This window comes from Balaenoptera musculus, chromosome 7 (assembly GCF_009873245.2).
Source record: "Balaenoptera musculus isolate JJ_BM4_2016_0621 chromosome 7, mBalMus1.pri.v3, whole genome shotgun sequence".
In the NCBI taxonomy this organism is placed as follows: domain Eukaryota; kingdom Metazoa; phylum Chordata; class Mammalia; order Artiodactyla; family Balaenopteridae; genus Balaenoptera; species Balaenoptera musculus.
Window position 1 is genome coordinate 84,134,363 of NC_045791.1, and position 15,566 is coordinate 84,149,928.

A 15,566-nucleotide genomic window follows, 5' to 3' on the forward strand; every position below is an offset into this window, starting at 1 on the left:
TGGGAGCACTGCAATGTCTTCTCGTTACTTTACTCACTGACTTGAGAAAGAAAGACATATAAATAAAAATGACCTCCAGGACAATATCAGAGAGAGGGGAAAAAAAGCTGAAAATAGCAGGAAGCTTTCGCCTTGATGTATGTGGACTGAAGGACTTGAACCCAATCTCCAGTGGGAACCCTGAGTGGCACCCGAACCTGAGCCACGGGTTCAAAAGTTACCTTAGGGGACCTTCCCATGAACCAAGCGAGGGCACAAGGGAAAGTCAGTTCGGAATTAGAGGAGAGCATGCCTAAGTCCTGTGGTGTGAGGAAGCAATGTCCACGCTCATCCTCCCGTGGGAGTACCTTCCAGGTTCACGGTGGTGATGGCTTCTAGTCACACATTATGCACTCCTACCTCAGGGAAGCTCCTCTGTCCTGCACAAAGACATTTCGCAGACCCCCTCCCCCCAGAACACTAAAGCTGAGAGGGGCATTAAGATCCGGATTGTTTGGCAGATGTGGAAAATGAGGCCGCCAGTGAGGTAAAGCGATGTGCTCAAGGTCACAAAGCTAGTTAGTAATAGCATTAGAATAGAACCCAGGTTTTCCTGATTTTCCAGCCAATGAACTTTGCACTGTACACTTCCTTGGTGACACAGTCCACAAACCACCACAGAGTACCTGGAAGACAAGCAGTGAGCCCGAAAAGAACTCTCACCAACACATCTCCCAGCCTAGATCCAATCACCTATTTCTCCCTGACAACACTCTGATTCTGCTGTTTATACTTTCAGAGCTTTTCCTTGTCCAGCTTGTACTGTGCACGCAGTATGCAAAAACCATACCAGCAATACACTGTCAGGGACTCATTAAAAAACCCCCAATGACAGTAATTGCTCCTACGATGCTAACCCCAAGAAGAGACACCAGCCCTAAGCTTCCAACTCAAACCAGAGAACAAAGACCAGATTCAAGGAAAATGCTAATCTCACTCTTTTCTCTGCAAACCCCACTCTTCCAAATTATCCCATCGCTCCCAAGATCAACATGATTCCTGGGAGTCACCACAGAAGTCCTGAGGAAAATATACAGTCCCCACCGGTCCCCAGCGCCCTTACCACACACATAGCAATGTAATCACTTTAGCAACTTCTCAGTAACAAGCTCATTAAAAAGCAATTCTGCCATCTCTCCATTAAAGCATGCGCCAGAGAACAATGCAAAAGAGGAGATGCCAATTAATTATAGAATGATCACCTCTAATGAACTCTGAAACCCTCCTGCTGTTGGTGACTTTGATGAAAAATCACGGATGCTGGAAAAAGAGTGAATAGGGACACCTTGGCTACCTTGTTCAATTGTGAATTTCAAATGTACCTCCTCGGATTCCAGTGTTGATCCAAACTGCAGAATGACACTGATAAAACAATGAAAACTGTCAGGAAAGTGACAAGTGCACATATCACGTATGGTTGTGAGTCACACCACCAGAGCCCCTGTTCAGGCATCCTCAGTAGTGTCTGATTCTACACCGTGGTTGGCATTGCCTCTGAAAGTGTCTCCGAGCCAGTGAGTGACAAACCCATGTCCTGTGCTCAGGACACCTGGAGATCCTAAGGTAGCGAGTGAGTCACCTGCTTCCCCACCCAGGCCCACCTGCCTCTCTACACCTCCTAGTTGGCATGGATGCCACTTGTCGGAACAGAGAGAAGCCCTTCCCACCACGAGGCTAAAGGAGGAAAAAGAAGAAACCACGTGCGGCCAACTTGTACCACTACCTGTGTGAGTCCTCTGGTGGGCCTTTAAGTGGGAGCTTTTTGTATAAACTTTCCGGCACCCGTTAAACTGACAGCGGTGAACCCTCTTCTTGTTTTCGGGGCATGCCTCAGCCCCTACCCCTCCTTGTTCACTGTCGCTCTGTCCACTCTTAACTGTCCCAGCTGCCGCCACGGCTGCCGCTGCTGTCGCCACCCCTCCCACCTTTACTGAGCTGAGTGCAGCCTTCTTGGCCACCAGTTTCAACGTCACTGTGCCATCCACGGCTGAGAGAGTCTGTGAGGTTTTGACCAGATGGCGGCTGAGCTCAGGGGACGAGGGGGGCGTTAATGAGGTCACTGCGTTGAGCTGGGCCTGGTTGACGGCTGTGTAGCTGTCTAGAGAAGAGCTGGTTGGCTGGAGACTGAGGCAGGTCTCAGATAGCAACTTGTCCCGAGAGAGCAAAATGTCCACTGCCGAACTCTTCTCACAGATGGTCGCTTCCACAGGGAGCAGCAGGGGGTCTAAGCGCCGGAAACTTTCCTCAATGCACGGGGGAGGAGAAGCACGGAGGAAACAGTCCAAGTCCTCCCCAAAGGTCTCCGAGATCCTCCTAGGCTCCGTCTGCAGGTAGCGTTCCAATTCAAGGCATGTCTGCAGAGGGGAAGGAGGGAGGGAGAGAAACAGCCATCAGAAGCAAAGAACACCATAAGACCACATGTTGACAGGCTGAGGAAGAAGATACAGGAAGGAACAGAGAATGTTCCATGGCTCGTATCTGAAATTCTCTTGTTGAAAGGTCTGACCTTGTTATTTCCTCCCTGGACACTTCTGAAGGGTTCACAAGGGTCACATCTATAGTTAATGGGGAACTAGAAGCCCAGAAGGGCTATCTCACACCATCAAGTTCCCTGAGAACATTTAATGTTAAAATGGTCTCATGCTCCACAATCCAATTCAGCAGGTGAGATGCTCTAAGCCTCCCTAGGAGTTCCCACACAAGCAAGAAGCAAATAGAATCAGACAAGGTTTTCATATCGAGATAAGACTCCCCACAGTCCAACTTAATTTTTCAAATAGACTTTAGCAAGTCACAAAAATAAGACAATTTTCCAACTTGACCTGAAGAATAAACCATGCCCACCCAAACTAAGTCATGAGCTGAACCAACAGCAAGCCCTGCCTTGGGAATGGATTCCCTAACCAGCAGGAATGGACACTGTTCTAAAGAACGCCTTGTATAAAACCTTTGATGCACATGACAAAACCCCCATTGTTTACAGCAAGTTATTCAAAATACAATTGCTACATACTGTGTGGCAAGGAGCATGAGACCCATTACAATAGTTTGACATCTCTGACTCCATGATAAAAATAAGTTCAATCATAGCTATTTGAATTGTTAAAGATAAAACACAATCTATTTCAATATAAAGTTTTCACCTGGTAAAGAAGTGAGGAAAAAGAAACCAAAAAAAACAGAAAGGTTCAGAGTTTCAACAAATCTTCATCCATGGTGCATGTAAGTCTTTGTAATGGGGGAAGCACTTTTATGGCCAAAGCGGATTTTAAGTTTATAATCTAAAAGCTCTCCTCACTTAATCCTACTCTTCCAGAATCTGGTAGAAAACCATGGTGCTAACTTATATTATCAGTTCAATTTGCTCTAACTTCTGGGGCTTCAACAAAGAAACACTGACGGCAAATTTTAAATGTGACTAGCTCCTAATGTACTGCCTCTGTAGAGCTTCTATGTTTTCAACCAGTGTTCTGATTCTAGGTTTTTATTCTGTTAAGAATCTATTTTAATGATATACCTAGTTGCGTTGTATCTGTCAAGGATTTTATTTTGGTGACATTTCAAAAGATTGGTTTTTAATCAGCCTTCTGGTAAAACTCTGCATTACTGAATAAGAAAAGCAGATTTTTAACAATGAATCACCTTTGGGTCTCACTATTGATTTTTAATAGGATAAACTAATGAATGGCTCCAATCTTCATTCAACCCTCATGTCACACGTGTTCACTCAACTACTGTGTTCCCAGCAAGGTGCAAGGCTTTCTGTATGTTAGAAGGAGAAGACTGTGATAGATCCACGTGATGTAGGTGCAGAATAAACAATTACAAGCTAAAAATTACATGAATTTATAAGCAAAGTGGTACCAAATAACATAACAATAAAGTATGTTGATAAGTTCTTAGGGGATGAGTGGACAATGAATTCTGTACTCTATATTATGGAGGTATTAATCAAGTAAAGCTTATTGGAAAAGTTAAGTTTGATTATATTTTGCTTATTGATTAAATAATAGCTCTTGCTGAGTAGCTTCCCACCACTTTATATCCGAAACAAGTACTACCACCTTCTCAGGTCTAGGAATTTGTCTTATCCTTATTTGCCCCTTTTCTGAATTCTATGTTTCAGAGATTTTCCCTTTCATTTTTCCATCTCATTGCTAAAAATTATCATTTACTTCTTTCCAATACTGAAACCCTCAGTGTTAGCCCCAGCCAATTCACTTCTGAATTATAAGATATTAGCCCTGAAACCTCCTTTAAACCTCCCCTTCCCTTTTTAAACCATCATCTACCTAGTACAGTGTCTGGTACCCATCAGGTACATAATGTCTATCAAACAAAGATAAAATCAACTTTATGCTATTATTTTGATCATTTTATTCTACTCCACTCTACAAAAGCCACCTGCTGACCCTAACCTGGACTAGGCTGAGGCTAGCAATCCTAGAAATGACCACTAATACATGTCTTCTAGAACATAATTGTAATGCTCCTTTAGCTTTGCCCAAAGAGCAGAACCAGACCTTTGAGACACAGATATGTTTCAGGTAGAAATCAGCTGAATCATGGGTTATAAGAGGTCCTTGAGGCAGTTCCCGGCGTCACACACACAAGGACTATTTCACACCCACAGTCACCAGTGTCTATGGATAGAGCTTTTGGATGTCATGTCATCTTACATATTTTTAGCTCAAAGAATCAAAAGTCACTAAGAAATTGTTGTGATTATTAGGAAGCTCAGATCTCTTCACATTCAGAGTTCTAAGGAACTGAGATATTCTAAATGCATTTACACACTCTTCAGGGAGGATAAAAAATAACCTACCCAGTATGCCCTAGTTTGAATCCCAGAACACATGGATCACACTAATTATCTAAGGATGGAGATACTTCCCATCACTAAAATGTGGGAAAATCTGGACCACTTAAGAGAGGCTATCACTTGCAATCCTAATACAAGGCATTCTTATTCCATCTGAGAGATAGAGAAGCATGAGTACCCATCAGAATGTGCTGGGTAGCCCTCTGAAATCATTATGGAATACTTTTGTCTTGAGAAATCTACTTCTTGTAATATTTGCTGGTGATGAAGCTTAGATAGAAAAGAAGACTTGGTCAACCAGAAACTCATCAGGAGTGTTGGAGATTAAAATGTTAAGGATGATGATTTCAATGTTAGATTATTTCCAAGCAAAAGAGACAGTTTACCACCAATGTTTTTGAAAAATAATTATAAGAACTCCCTTAAGAAATGCCTATGATGTTTAATTGGAATATAAGGTATCAGTATTTACTCAGAGATTTTAATACATATACACACAGAGGTATATATAGAAATAAATGTGTATATGCATGTATGTGTATATATACATGTATTTCCTAGCTCTGTCAATGAGAAGAGTCTACAAGCAAAGACACTCCAGTAGCAGTGAGCACACCTGGCATGAAGATCTTGGTTTCTAAATATCACTATCCAATAAAGGGAACCAGGGTGCCTTGGAGAAATAGTTGATTGAAAGGCTGAGGCAAAGAAAATAAAGATGAGACTAGAATATACGGTCGTATCAGAAGATAAGGAAGTGCTCATAAACTGATGGAGGCATGTCAAAAAGACTCATGAGCCAACGTGAAGGAGTTCTCAAAGCCCAAATCTAGGCAATGTGAGCAACAAAAACGAATAATGATAAAAGATTCTAATCCATGGAATACAATTAATATCCATGAATCCATAGTGATATAAATAAATGGTTGAATAAATAAATAAATGGAGGAGATAGATCAGCTCCTACTTATAATAAAATTACAATTAATAAACATAGAAGTATTGAAATAGAAGTATTAAAATAGAAAATCGCCATTAGTCAAACAACAAAGTAGTAATGAGTACAGGCAAGAATCACCAATGGATGTTAAAATTAATAGATGAAGGTATAATGAGAAACAAGATATTTGCCTAGTCTCAAAGCACTCCCCCAACAAGACATTTATTAACTACAAAGACAAAAATAATAATTTTACAGTAGAGAAACCTGGCATGCACCACCTTCACCATATGATGAAATTTAGCAGCATACTGATATCATGCTCCCCGCACATGACAGTCTGAAAAGGGCACAACATTATTCTGTGCCATTCTTGCCAAAAGTACCTAACTTCAATCTAATCATGAGAAAACATGAGACCAATACAAATTGAGGGCCATTATACAAAATAACTGGCCGGTATTCTTTGAAAGTATGAAGGTCATGAGGAACAAAGGAGAAGCTGTCACAGATTGCAGGAAACTAAGGAGATAAGACAACTAAATGCAATGGATCCCTGCCTGGATCCTGGAAGAGAAAAAGGACACCGGTGGGAAAAATAATGTAATTCAAATAAAGTGTATAAATTAGTTAATGGTATTTTATCAAGGTTAATTTCTTGTTCTGATACTTGTATTATGATCATGTAACATTAAGGGAAGCTGCAAAGAGTGTATACAGGAACTCTATGTACAATTTTTGCAACGTACTGTAAGTCTAAATACTTTCAAAAGAGAGAGAGAGAGAGAGAGAAAAGAAATGCCCATCGGCACACTAGGAGTGTCTCCAGATTGCAAATTTCGATACAGAGTTCAAATGTTTGTTTGTCCACCAGAACCAGAGATTTACTCTGTCCCAATGACACTAGCCAGCAAACTCCACACTGGAGTCAGCAGATGTCAATTTAACGACAGAAATCATGGCTGTCTGGTACCCCACCTTGGAGAAATGAGGCTTTCCTCAGCCTGAGCTAACGATACAACTTAGGGCTTGAGCCACTGGATCAGCCTCCGCCTTCTCAAAACTCCACTACCGTCAGCAATGGGGAGGAAACGCACCCAAGAGCAAAGTGACTTTCTTATTATTTATGAGTCACAGATGAGTTTTGTGAAGGCTCTCCGATATCCCAATTTCGAAATGCATGGCTTCTTCTAGTTTCCTAACAAATATCACCTGCACTTGGTTTTGAAATGATCACCCTGAAATATTTTAAAATACTCTCTCCATTCTCTTCATAGCCTTCTTGTTGAAACATGCTTATTAAAATGATAATCCAAGACCTAGTTTTAAAAAAAGAAAAAAATTCACACCTGTTACTGCCATACCTGCTACTTCTACGATAGGATCCACAGGCAGAATTTGACAGAAAACAGGATAATCCAAGTCTTGCAGGACAAATTAAGTTCACCAAAATCTCCCTGTTGTTGGCAAGAGGTAGTTACTTTCACAGGATCAAGAAATATGTAAGAAACTTGGTCATATGCGGGCATGACGATGCCAAGGTTACCAAATGGCTCTTGTTCAACCTGTCCTTATCTCATCATAATTTACATGAAACTTGCCAGTCAAGATTGCAAATATCTCCAGGCACTTTTGCCATTTCCCCTAAAACCCTCCCGTAAAGGGTTTCCCTCACCTATTTTTCCTCTCCTTAACTTCCCCTCATGCCCATATGCTTGACACAATCTTTCATTTTCTCTCCCACTAATCGTTCTTTCATCCAAAGTTCAGCATAAAGTCTATCTCTTTCAGGAAGCCTGGTTTAGGAAACACAGAGTTAAGAAAATATGCTGGCTGTCAAGTGTTGAAAGACAACCCTCCTCAATCCTGGACAATTAAACAGTGTCTCCAGAATGAATCTAAGGGTCCATAAATTGGTAGCATGTCTGGTTTATTAAGATTATGATCTCCTTAAAAGCAATGACCACATTGTTTAAATCACATAGGTCTCAAACAATAAAAATAATCTTTTAGAGCTAAATTCTACCTTTGCTATCTCAGATGGCAGATATGTCTAAGTATTTGAAGTGGTGTACCATTATAAGAACTTTCTAAAAAATAAGCTTACCTCACAACCCCCATCCATCACCACCGCTGAAACTATACCCATGTTTTTAAAACATAAAAAGTTCTAGTTCTTTTTCTGTCTTTTAATTAGAACATAAGACAAAGCCATTGGTCCAATATTCTTGCCACCACTCAGTAACTGTGTCATTAGGAGTAGTTATTTGTAGTCTTTGGATCCACATATACTTGAGTTAGTGAGTCAAAAAAGAAATAGAAGAAATAAAAGAAATGGCATTTTGCTAATGATTACTTTCTGGAATAATATAGTCATTGAAATAAAGTGCCACCTACACTACTACCTATGTTCATAATCAATTATCAGTCATTTGTGTTCCCTTTAGCCAGCTGCCCTTCATTCCAAGTATTCCACCTATTTCATTCACCTAAAAGATCCAAGAGTTAAAAGAACAAAGAGATCAAACAAATTGGGGAAAGAACATAGAGGCAAAAATATGGGGAGATACCAGCAATCTCCTTCATGGAAACTTGCAAAGTCATGCTTCTTCTGAGATCAGACCTTGACCTACTGATGCTGATGATAATGATGATGCCGATGCTTCCAGCAAGGAAGGGGTGAATTTTGGTTCCCAGAAAGAATGCTCACCCAGGTAACTGCACACGCAGGTGAACTGCACTTGGCTGCCCATGGGAGCCCCTTCCTGACATTTGTTATGTGTGGTTTTGTCACGTGCTATTAACCATGGTGCCACAGTCCCCAAAGAGTCTGAAGTATACAAACAGGGAGCCGAACCTCTTACCTTTCTCCTGGGAGTGTCCCAGAGCTTAATTACTTTTCTGTGCTCTGAAATTAACACACAACCCAGAATGGAAATTCAAAGTGACACAAAACAAGCTACTGACAGTAGGGTAATTTGTGCTTCTTTTGTAAAGCAATCTTCTAAAATACTCATTCCTTCTAACATATTATTAACTAAGTTCACACTTCACACTTTTTGGCAAAATCTTTATTCTTCTAACTCCAAGCCAACTTGAAAACTCTATAGGATTGCAAAGATTGATATTTATGGGAACTTTGTGATTTTTTTTTTTCCCCTCTTCAAAGGATGGTATGATGTAATGGTTCTGACACATTTCTAGTCTTTCTAAATTAGGTCAGAGTTGAAAGATGGGAAAGGAAGTTGAAAGCATGGCCAGAGTTCTGGTACCGTTTTTCTGAGGGATTGGGGGAGGGAAAGGAAGCACCATAATTGATAAACTCAGTAAGCCTATGCGAGAACCTCACATAACAGGCACCTCAACGTTTTGCCCATCTCCCTGGGTTTCGACATTTCAAAGCAGTTCTGAGGAGGAGAAATGTAACAGTGAACCTAACTCGTGGCAGAGAGGAGGTATGAACCAGTGACAAGAATCAAACTTGTAAGACCTAGAGATAGACTTTAAACAAACATTCACTTTTTCTTGACTTTCACTGCCAGAAAATATTTGGGTGGAAGGTTAGGAGAGAATAAATTCTGTCTAGAAATTGTGGGTGAGCAAGTATATGGTATAAGTGAAAATCTCTTACTGCATTTTTTAGCTATTAGGTTAAAAAAAAAGAACCCACATCAATAGCACACCCCAGAGGTACAACAGTATTACCCATCATTGTCAGAACTGCCGAACTCCGCAAAACCACCGAGTACTGCAACCAGTGTAAATGCCATTCCTTCCCACTGTCTCTCACATCAGCTGGTTGCCGGAGCTGGAACCAAATTAAGTATTTCCCTCTAGTAATCCGTAAATTCTGAGAGACAGTGCTATGCAAATTAACTGAATTCTAAACAAACATGAAAGTTGGGAAATCTCTACCAAAAACCCCTTTAGTGTTTCTCCTCCCCCAACGATTTTCAACATACAAAGAAAATATTTGTTGTATATTTTTCCTTTGGGGAGGCTGGGGAGAAAGGAGACAAAATTAAAGACCTGGGGAGAGGGTGACGTCTTTGAAATAGACAGCCTCAAATACCCCTTTCATCTCCCAGAGATTCCTTAGTTGCAGCACATTAAAAACAAACAAACCAACAAACACCAAACAACTCAAATCCGAATTAAGAGTTAAGGCGAATTTTACAGCCACGTAACCTGCGCAGAGTTGGGGCCCAGGTCTTGTGCTCCTTGTCCCCCAGGCCTCCCACAACCTGGAAGAGCTCTTTCCTCCTTCACAGCGTCTGTGACCCTTAAAATTCAGTGTCCACTAGGGATAAGGTGGCCCATGCACGAGAGGCCGTCCTATCTTGGTTCAGGGTTGTTTTTCCATATGTTACTTTTCAGAACACACCAATGAGAAGTCTATCACTCTGGCCTCTACCTACAATTACTGCACCTACCCTCCATCAGCCCTTAAGGAGGGTCACTCGCTCTCACTTGGCCACTGAACTATAACTAAATTCAACTTCTGAGTGGTGCAGAGACACCACTGCTCGTCACAGCTAGGTCACAGAACACGCTGGGGTCCACTATCAACTTACTTCCCAGCTAAGTCTCCATTTAGCTTGACACACACTGGAGGAAACCCCATTTGTTACTTTAGAGCTTGAAAATAAGTTTCATTAGATGTCTCTGCTTCAGTTATTATACTTCCATGGACGAAATAAAGTTCATGCCTTAATAGTCAATGAAAAACCATCCTACGCTAGAGCAAAGACCCAGATCTGGGCTGAGAGTGTGGTTTAAAAAAGAAACAAAATGCACAAGAGACACCCCCAAAGGAAAAGCCCATCGCTGTGCAGGAGAGGGCCAAGCAGTCCTTGCTCGAGAAGAAGGGCACCCTGCTCCAGCAACTCATGAGAGCCCAAGGACTCGGGAGAAGGCCTCCCCCGTGAGGAGTGATGCTTTGCAAGAACAATGACCCTGACAGTTGCTCAGCTTCACCATTAATTCTCCATAAAGAGCAGTTTTTGCGATGAGCGCTTGTGTCAGGAGGGGCCTGATGGTTCAGAAACCTGTAATTATTCTTGGCTCGCCACCCCCCCACTGCCTCTGCACCTGTGTCAGTGCAAGGCACCAGCTGGCCATGTCTTGCCTCCTGCCTCTTAAAGGGGTGGATTGGGGCTGGGAGGGGGCGGGTGGGCAGGGGAGCCTTCATTGAAAACCCGCACTCACATTACTTGCCTCTTCTTCCAAAATGCAAAAACAAAACAAAAATTTTAAATTCACCAATCTCATCCCTTCCCCCAACGGGTCTTGCCAAAGGAAACAAATAAACATTAATTGGCTAGAGAGCCTTCATTCAAACCAAAATTACTGCAAAACACAGTAACAGGGAAAGGTCTGACAAGGGGTTATTAATCCTGTTTTACAACCCACTCTTACTCACCCCCCTACCCGCTCCTGTGAACTTTGCACACACACGCACACACCCTCCCCAAACTCCCCGGGCCCCTCTGCACTGAATGGCCAAGATCGGAACATGCCGAACCCATGACATCATCTCCCCTTCCTCTCCCAAATCACTTGCACAGGCTGACTCAGGCTACTGGGATTTTTTTTTTTTTTTTTTTAAAGCAAGCTCAATTCATTGACTCCCTTCTGGACCATTGTTATATCCTTCTCAGTCGGGTAAATTAAATATATCCTTCCTCTACCTCCCATAAAAAATACATATACATACATGATTGTTTTTCACCCCGAAGCACAGCTGCCCAGGTGTACAATGTATACACACACACACACACACACACAAACCCACTTGAAGTTTGAATATCCCAAGAACAACAGGTTCAAATCCCATCGGGGCCCTCAGTGGCAGATGCAATTTAGTGGCTGGTGATCACAGAGGATCTTTTCAAAACCAAGAGAGTTTAAGAACTTCCACTGTGGAATGTTGAAGACAACGTAGGGGCACTAAGAGGAATGTTTGTTTTGCTCATCAGACTTCGAAAAGTGACAACCAAAGACATAATGAAACCAAGCCCTAAGCCGCTTTTCCTGACATAGATGGCTGTACATTTACTTAATTCAGGGTCCTTGGAATCAACTTCCCAAAATATTTAAGGTGCCTGTGTGGGTGTGCCACTGTGCTGCTCACCCCAGTTAAGGAAACGGGCCCTGTGTACCCTGAAAGGCAGAAGCAAGGGGGTTAAGAGTTGGCCCTGGAGATAGACTGCCTGGGTCCAAAATCAGGTTGCACTACTTACTAGCTCACATCACTGCTGGGCAAGTTACTTGACCCCTCTGCCTCAGTTTCCTCATCTGTAAAGTGAGATAACAGAAGAACCTACAACGCAGAAGTGTGTGAGAGTTCAATCACTCTCAAGTGTCAAGTGCTTATAACAGGGCCTGAAACACACACTATGGATGCTATAGCCAATATATAATGTGTTCTTTTCATTACACATCTAAGAAGGAAATAAATATATCAAGGGCACGGAAAGGGAAGATAAAAACACCAAATAATTATCAATGTAAAGCAAAGCTGTTGAGTGGAAAAGGTTAAGTGAGCAGGGGACTCCGGCTGCATGATCGACCTCACTGGGCTGTTTTCTCACCTACCAGGTGAATGGATGGGGGTTCTCAGGAACCTACTAGTCTGGAGTTCCAGGAGGCCATGAAATAGTGGTGGCAGGGTAAAGAAACATGGGAATGGCTCATTCAGAACAGGTTCGAAGGAACAGACCAATGGCTTTGCTGCCCAACTGGCTGGTGAAAGGAAGGAGGCTGCAAAACCCAGAAGAAGGTGGTCTTTGGCCTCTTCACAGGGACCTCATGGCCTCGCTCATGAAGCTTAAGACACTCACTAACCCAGGTTTACAGATTCTATGAAATGAATTCTCTGGTTCACCATGGATATGAGCCCGCCAGCATCTAAATATAATCTTCACTAGAATATGGGCTCCTCAAAGACACCCGGATTTGTTTTTGACTCATGGCCTGATTCAAACATTTGTCTTGTCGAATGAATGAATGAATGAATGAATGAAGCAACTCTCAAACAAACAATTCAGTCAAAATGTCAACACATTTGATCACAATTCTGGTCAGGCATGGGTCGAAGAGTATGATACAAGCCCAAAATTCTTCTTCCTTCACCAAAAGAACACCAGAAACAATATGTATGCATACATAACCAACAACAGTCCTTGTAGGCTTCAGCAGCATTTTAATATTTAATTACAGGTGATATTTACTTGTCTCTTCAATGTTTTTCATTAAAGAAAAAAAAAAAGTTTAAATGCTTACTGTCTGGGATACACCCAGCATTCCCAAATGAGAGGCACATTTAGATTCCTACAAGGCCATAGGGCAGCCCTGTGTAGGAAGTAAAAGCCATTTCCTCATCTCAGAGAGCGTTCCTCTTCCTCCTGCCACTTCATCTTTTCTCCTCTGGCCTCCAGAAACCACCAGGAAGAGAAGCCATAAACACAAGTGGACAAGATGCTGTTCAACTCTCATTTTGTATTGGTAAAAAGAACCTGGCCTGGGAATCAGATTCAACACCTCCCTTTCCAACACTGCCTCTTCCCTTCCCACTGAACTACTAACCCTGAGCAGGGAGTTCATTTCCTTCTCGCAAAGTGAGTGAACCACCCTCTCAAAGACCCCTTCCAGCTCAAATTCTTGCCAATAGTCCTTCAATGGCCTGCCATCACACTTACTTCCTCGCCATGCAAATCAGATCCTATGTGAACCAGTCTTGTTTTCTTCACCTTTTACCCCCCCTCCCATTCACACAAACACACCCAAGCGCAGAGCCATAGTGCCTGCTATTCCTGCACCCCAGAATCCAGACTCCCCAGGTCATGGCATACCTGTTTTCTTTTAATCTGTTATGTTTTGGTTTAATTGCCACCTATTCAGAGAGTCCTTTGATCTGCCTAGATAAACTAACCCAAACACCCTATTCATTCTCCCTCAGACTACCTTGTTTTATTTGTTTTTTAGTTACTTACCAAGCCCTGGAAAGATCTAAATTATTTGTTTTCATGTTTATTGTCCATCTTTCCCTACTATTAGGGAAGTTCCAGCAGAGTAGGGACCTGGGCTTATGTGCCAATGAATCTCCACACCCAGCACAGGGCCTGGAAAAGGCATCTAAACATACTAGTTTAATGGGTAAATGAATCAATGAAGCCATTAGTCAATCCGGAATTCCAGGGAGGACGTTAGCTGGTCTCACCAGCCAGGAAAGCTATCCTAAAATGTCTACCTTATTAGGTCAGAGGGCTCCATCGATGTTTCTCCTCCATTCACATTTTAGCACCGAGAAAGCACTCACTGACTCATACTCATCAGACTCAGTACGATGGAATCTCTGCTCAAGACAAAGAGATCAGTCTTGGGTCCTCACACCTGCCCATTTCAAACAGATGCAAAGAGGGCATTTCTTCTAAGGAGTCTGTATTGCATCATGTGCTCCAAGTGTCGCTCAGATGAACAAACCCACCCTCTCCTGGCCTCCGCAACCAGGTTCTTGTTAACTGGTGCCCTGAGGGGACAGATTAAAGATAGAGGCTCAACCATCTTATATCATTTATTCCCATTTCTATTACCCAAAAGGACCTCCCTGAGAAAGGCAACTCTGGCCACTGGTCTCTGAAGCACTTGAGGGTCACATCCATTTGGTTCCCAACATGGGCATCCCACATTCACTGATATTTCGATGAAACAGTGCATTCAAATCTCGCAGGCAGGGAGGACTCATGTTTTCTGTCATCCTAAATAGCCGCACACTTCACTTACATAGGTGAGGTCCTTGGAAATTCCTGTTTTGGCCCATTCTGGTGACCTTCCCATAAATTCCTAAACACAAAGCATTTCGTTCCTCTCCATTCCCTTTAAGAATTCTACATAAAAAGATATCTCTACTGAGAGATGCTATTTATTTCAGTATCATTACTTCACGGATACAGAGCCCTCAAACACTGAACCTGGAAGGAAGCCAAAATCCAATTAAGAGGGTATGGCGTTTAAACTAGGCAAGAGCTAAGGGTGAAAATATTGAATATAAGCTGTACAGGGTCCCTGTGTGTGTATGAACACATGTATGCGTGTGTGTGCACATGCCACTGACAATGAAATGTAGATTCTTTTTCATGTCTTTCGGATGCCTTTCTCTAAACCCGTCATTGTTCCCAGAGTCACAAAGTCATTCCCTTTCCTGTTTGTTATGTTAGGCAATAGGAAGCTTTCACATGATGGCTGGAAAAAGATGAAGGAGAAAGAAAGAGAAGGTTTTCCATCACATAAAGAAAAGAAAAATTGTGCTTGGCCCATTTCTGAACCACATTCTGATGTTGCAGATTTCAAATTAACAACTCAACCCAACTGGACAGGGAGGAATCAAGGGCTGAGGCCCTGAAGTTTGGTTTCCAGTAGCTCTGGCATCTCATTTAACCTTAGGTGGCTCGCCTGGTACCGCAAGACATGCACTTTCAGGCGCACCAGACTCTCACTGAAGAAGAGACACTAATTTGAATCATCACTGCCATCCCTTCTCCCCTTTGTTCCTGTCTGAACCAATTTCCATACAGTTTCAAAGAAATCATCAGCCCATGCAAAGGGAAATCCCAATGGAACAAGAACTACATTAGCAGCATAAGGGGGAAAATCTAATTTCCAATCCAGTTGCTTTGTTGTTTCAACCTCCAAGGAAGGTTGCTACATATGCACAACATAAAATTAAGTTTTAAAACGCCACCGTGATTTAAAATTAATAGAAAC

At 42.3% G+C, this 15,566-nt stretch overlaps 1 protein-coding gene across 13 annotated transcripts in view; it reads right to left on the bottom strand.

Annotated features, from left to right (window-relative positions):
- Positions 1–15,566, bottom strand: part of KLF7 (Kruppel like factor 7) — a 107,624-nt gene that overhangs the window by 64,970 nt on the left and 27,088 nt on the right. For 8 of the 13 annotated variants that reach the window (XR_005020594.1, XR_005020592.1, XR_005020591.1 and 5 more), the window contains one exon: positions 1,760–2,393. Coding sequence is in view for 6 of the 13 variants with exons in the window: in XM_036857905.1 (XP_036713800.1) it covers positions 1,760–2,393 (634 nt within the window). In the remaining 7 variants the exon portion in view is untranslated. The remainder of the gene's footprint in view (positions 1–1,759; positions 2,394–15,566) is intronic. The other 5 variants (XR_005020595.1, XM_036857906.1, XM_036857908.1 and 2 more) reach the window with 1 other exon arrangement.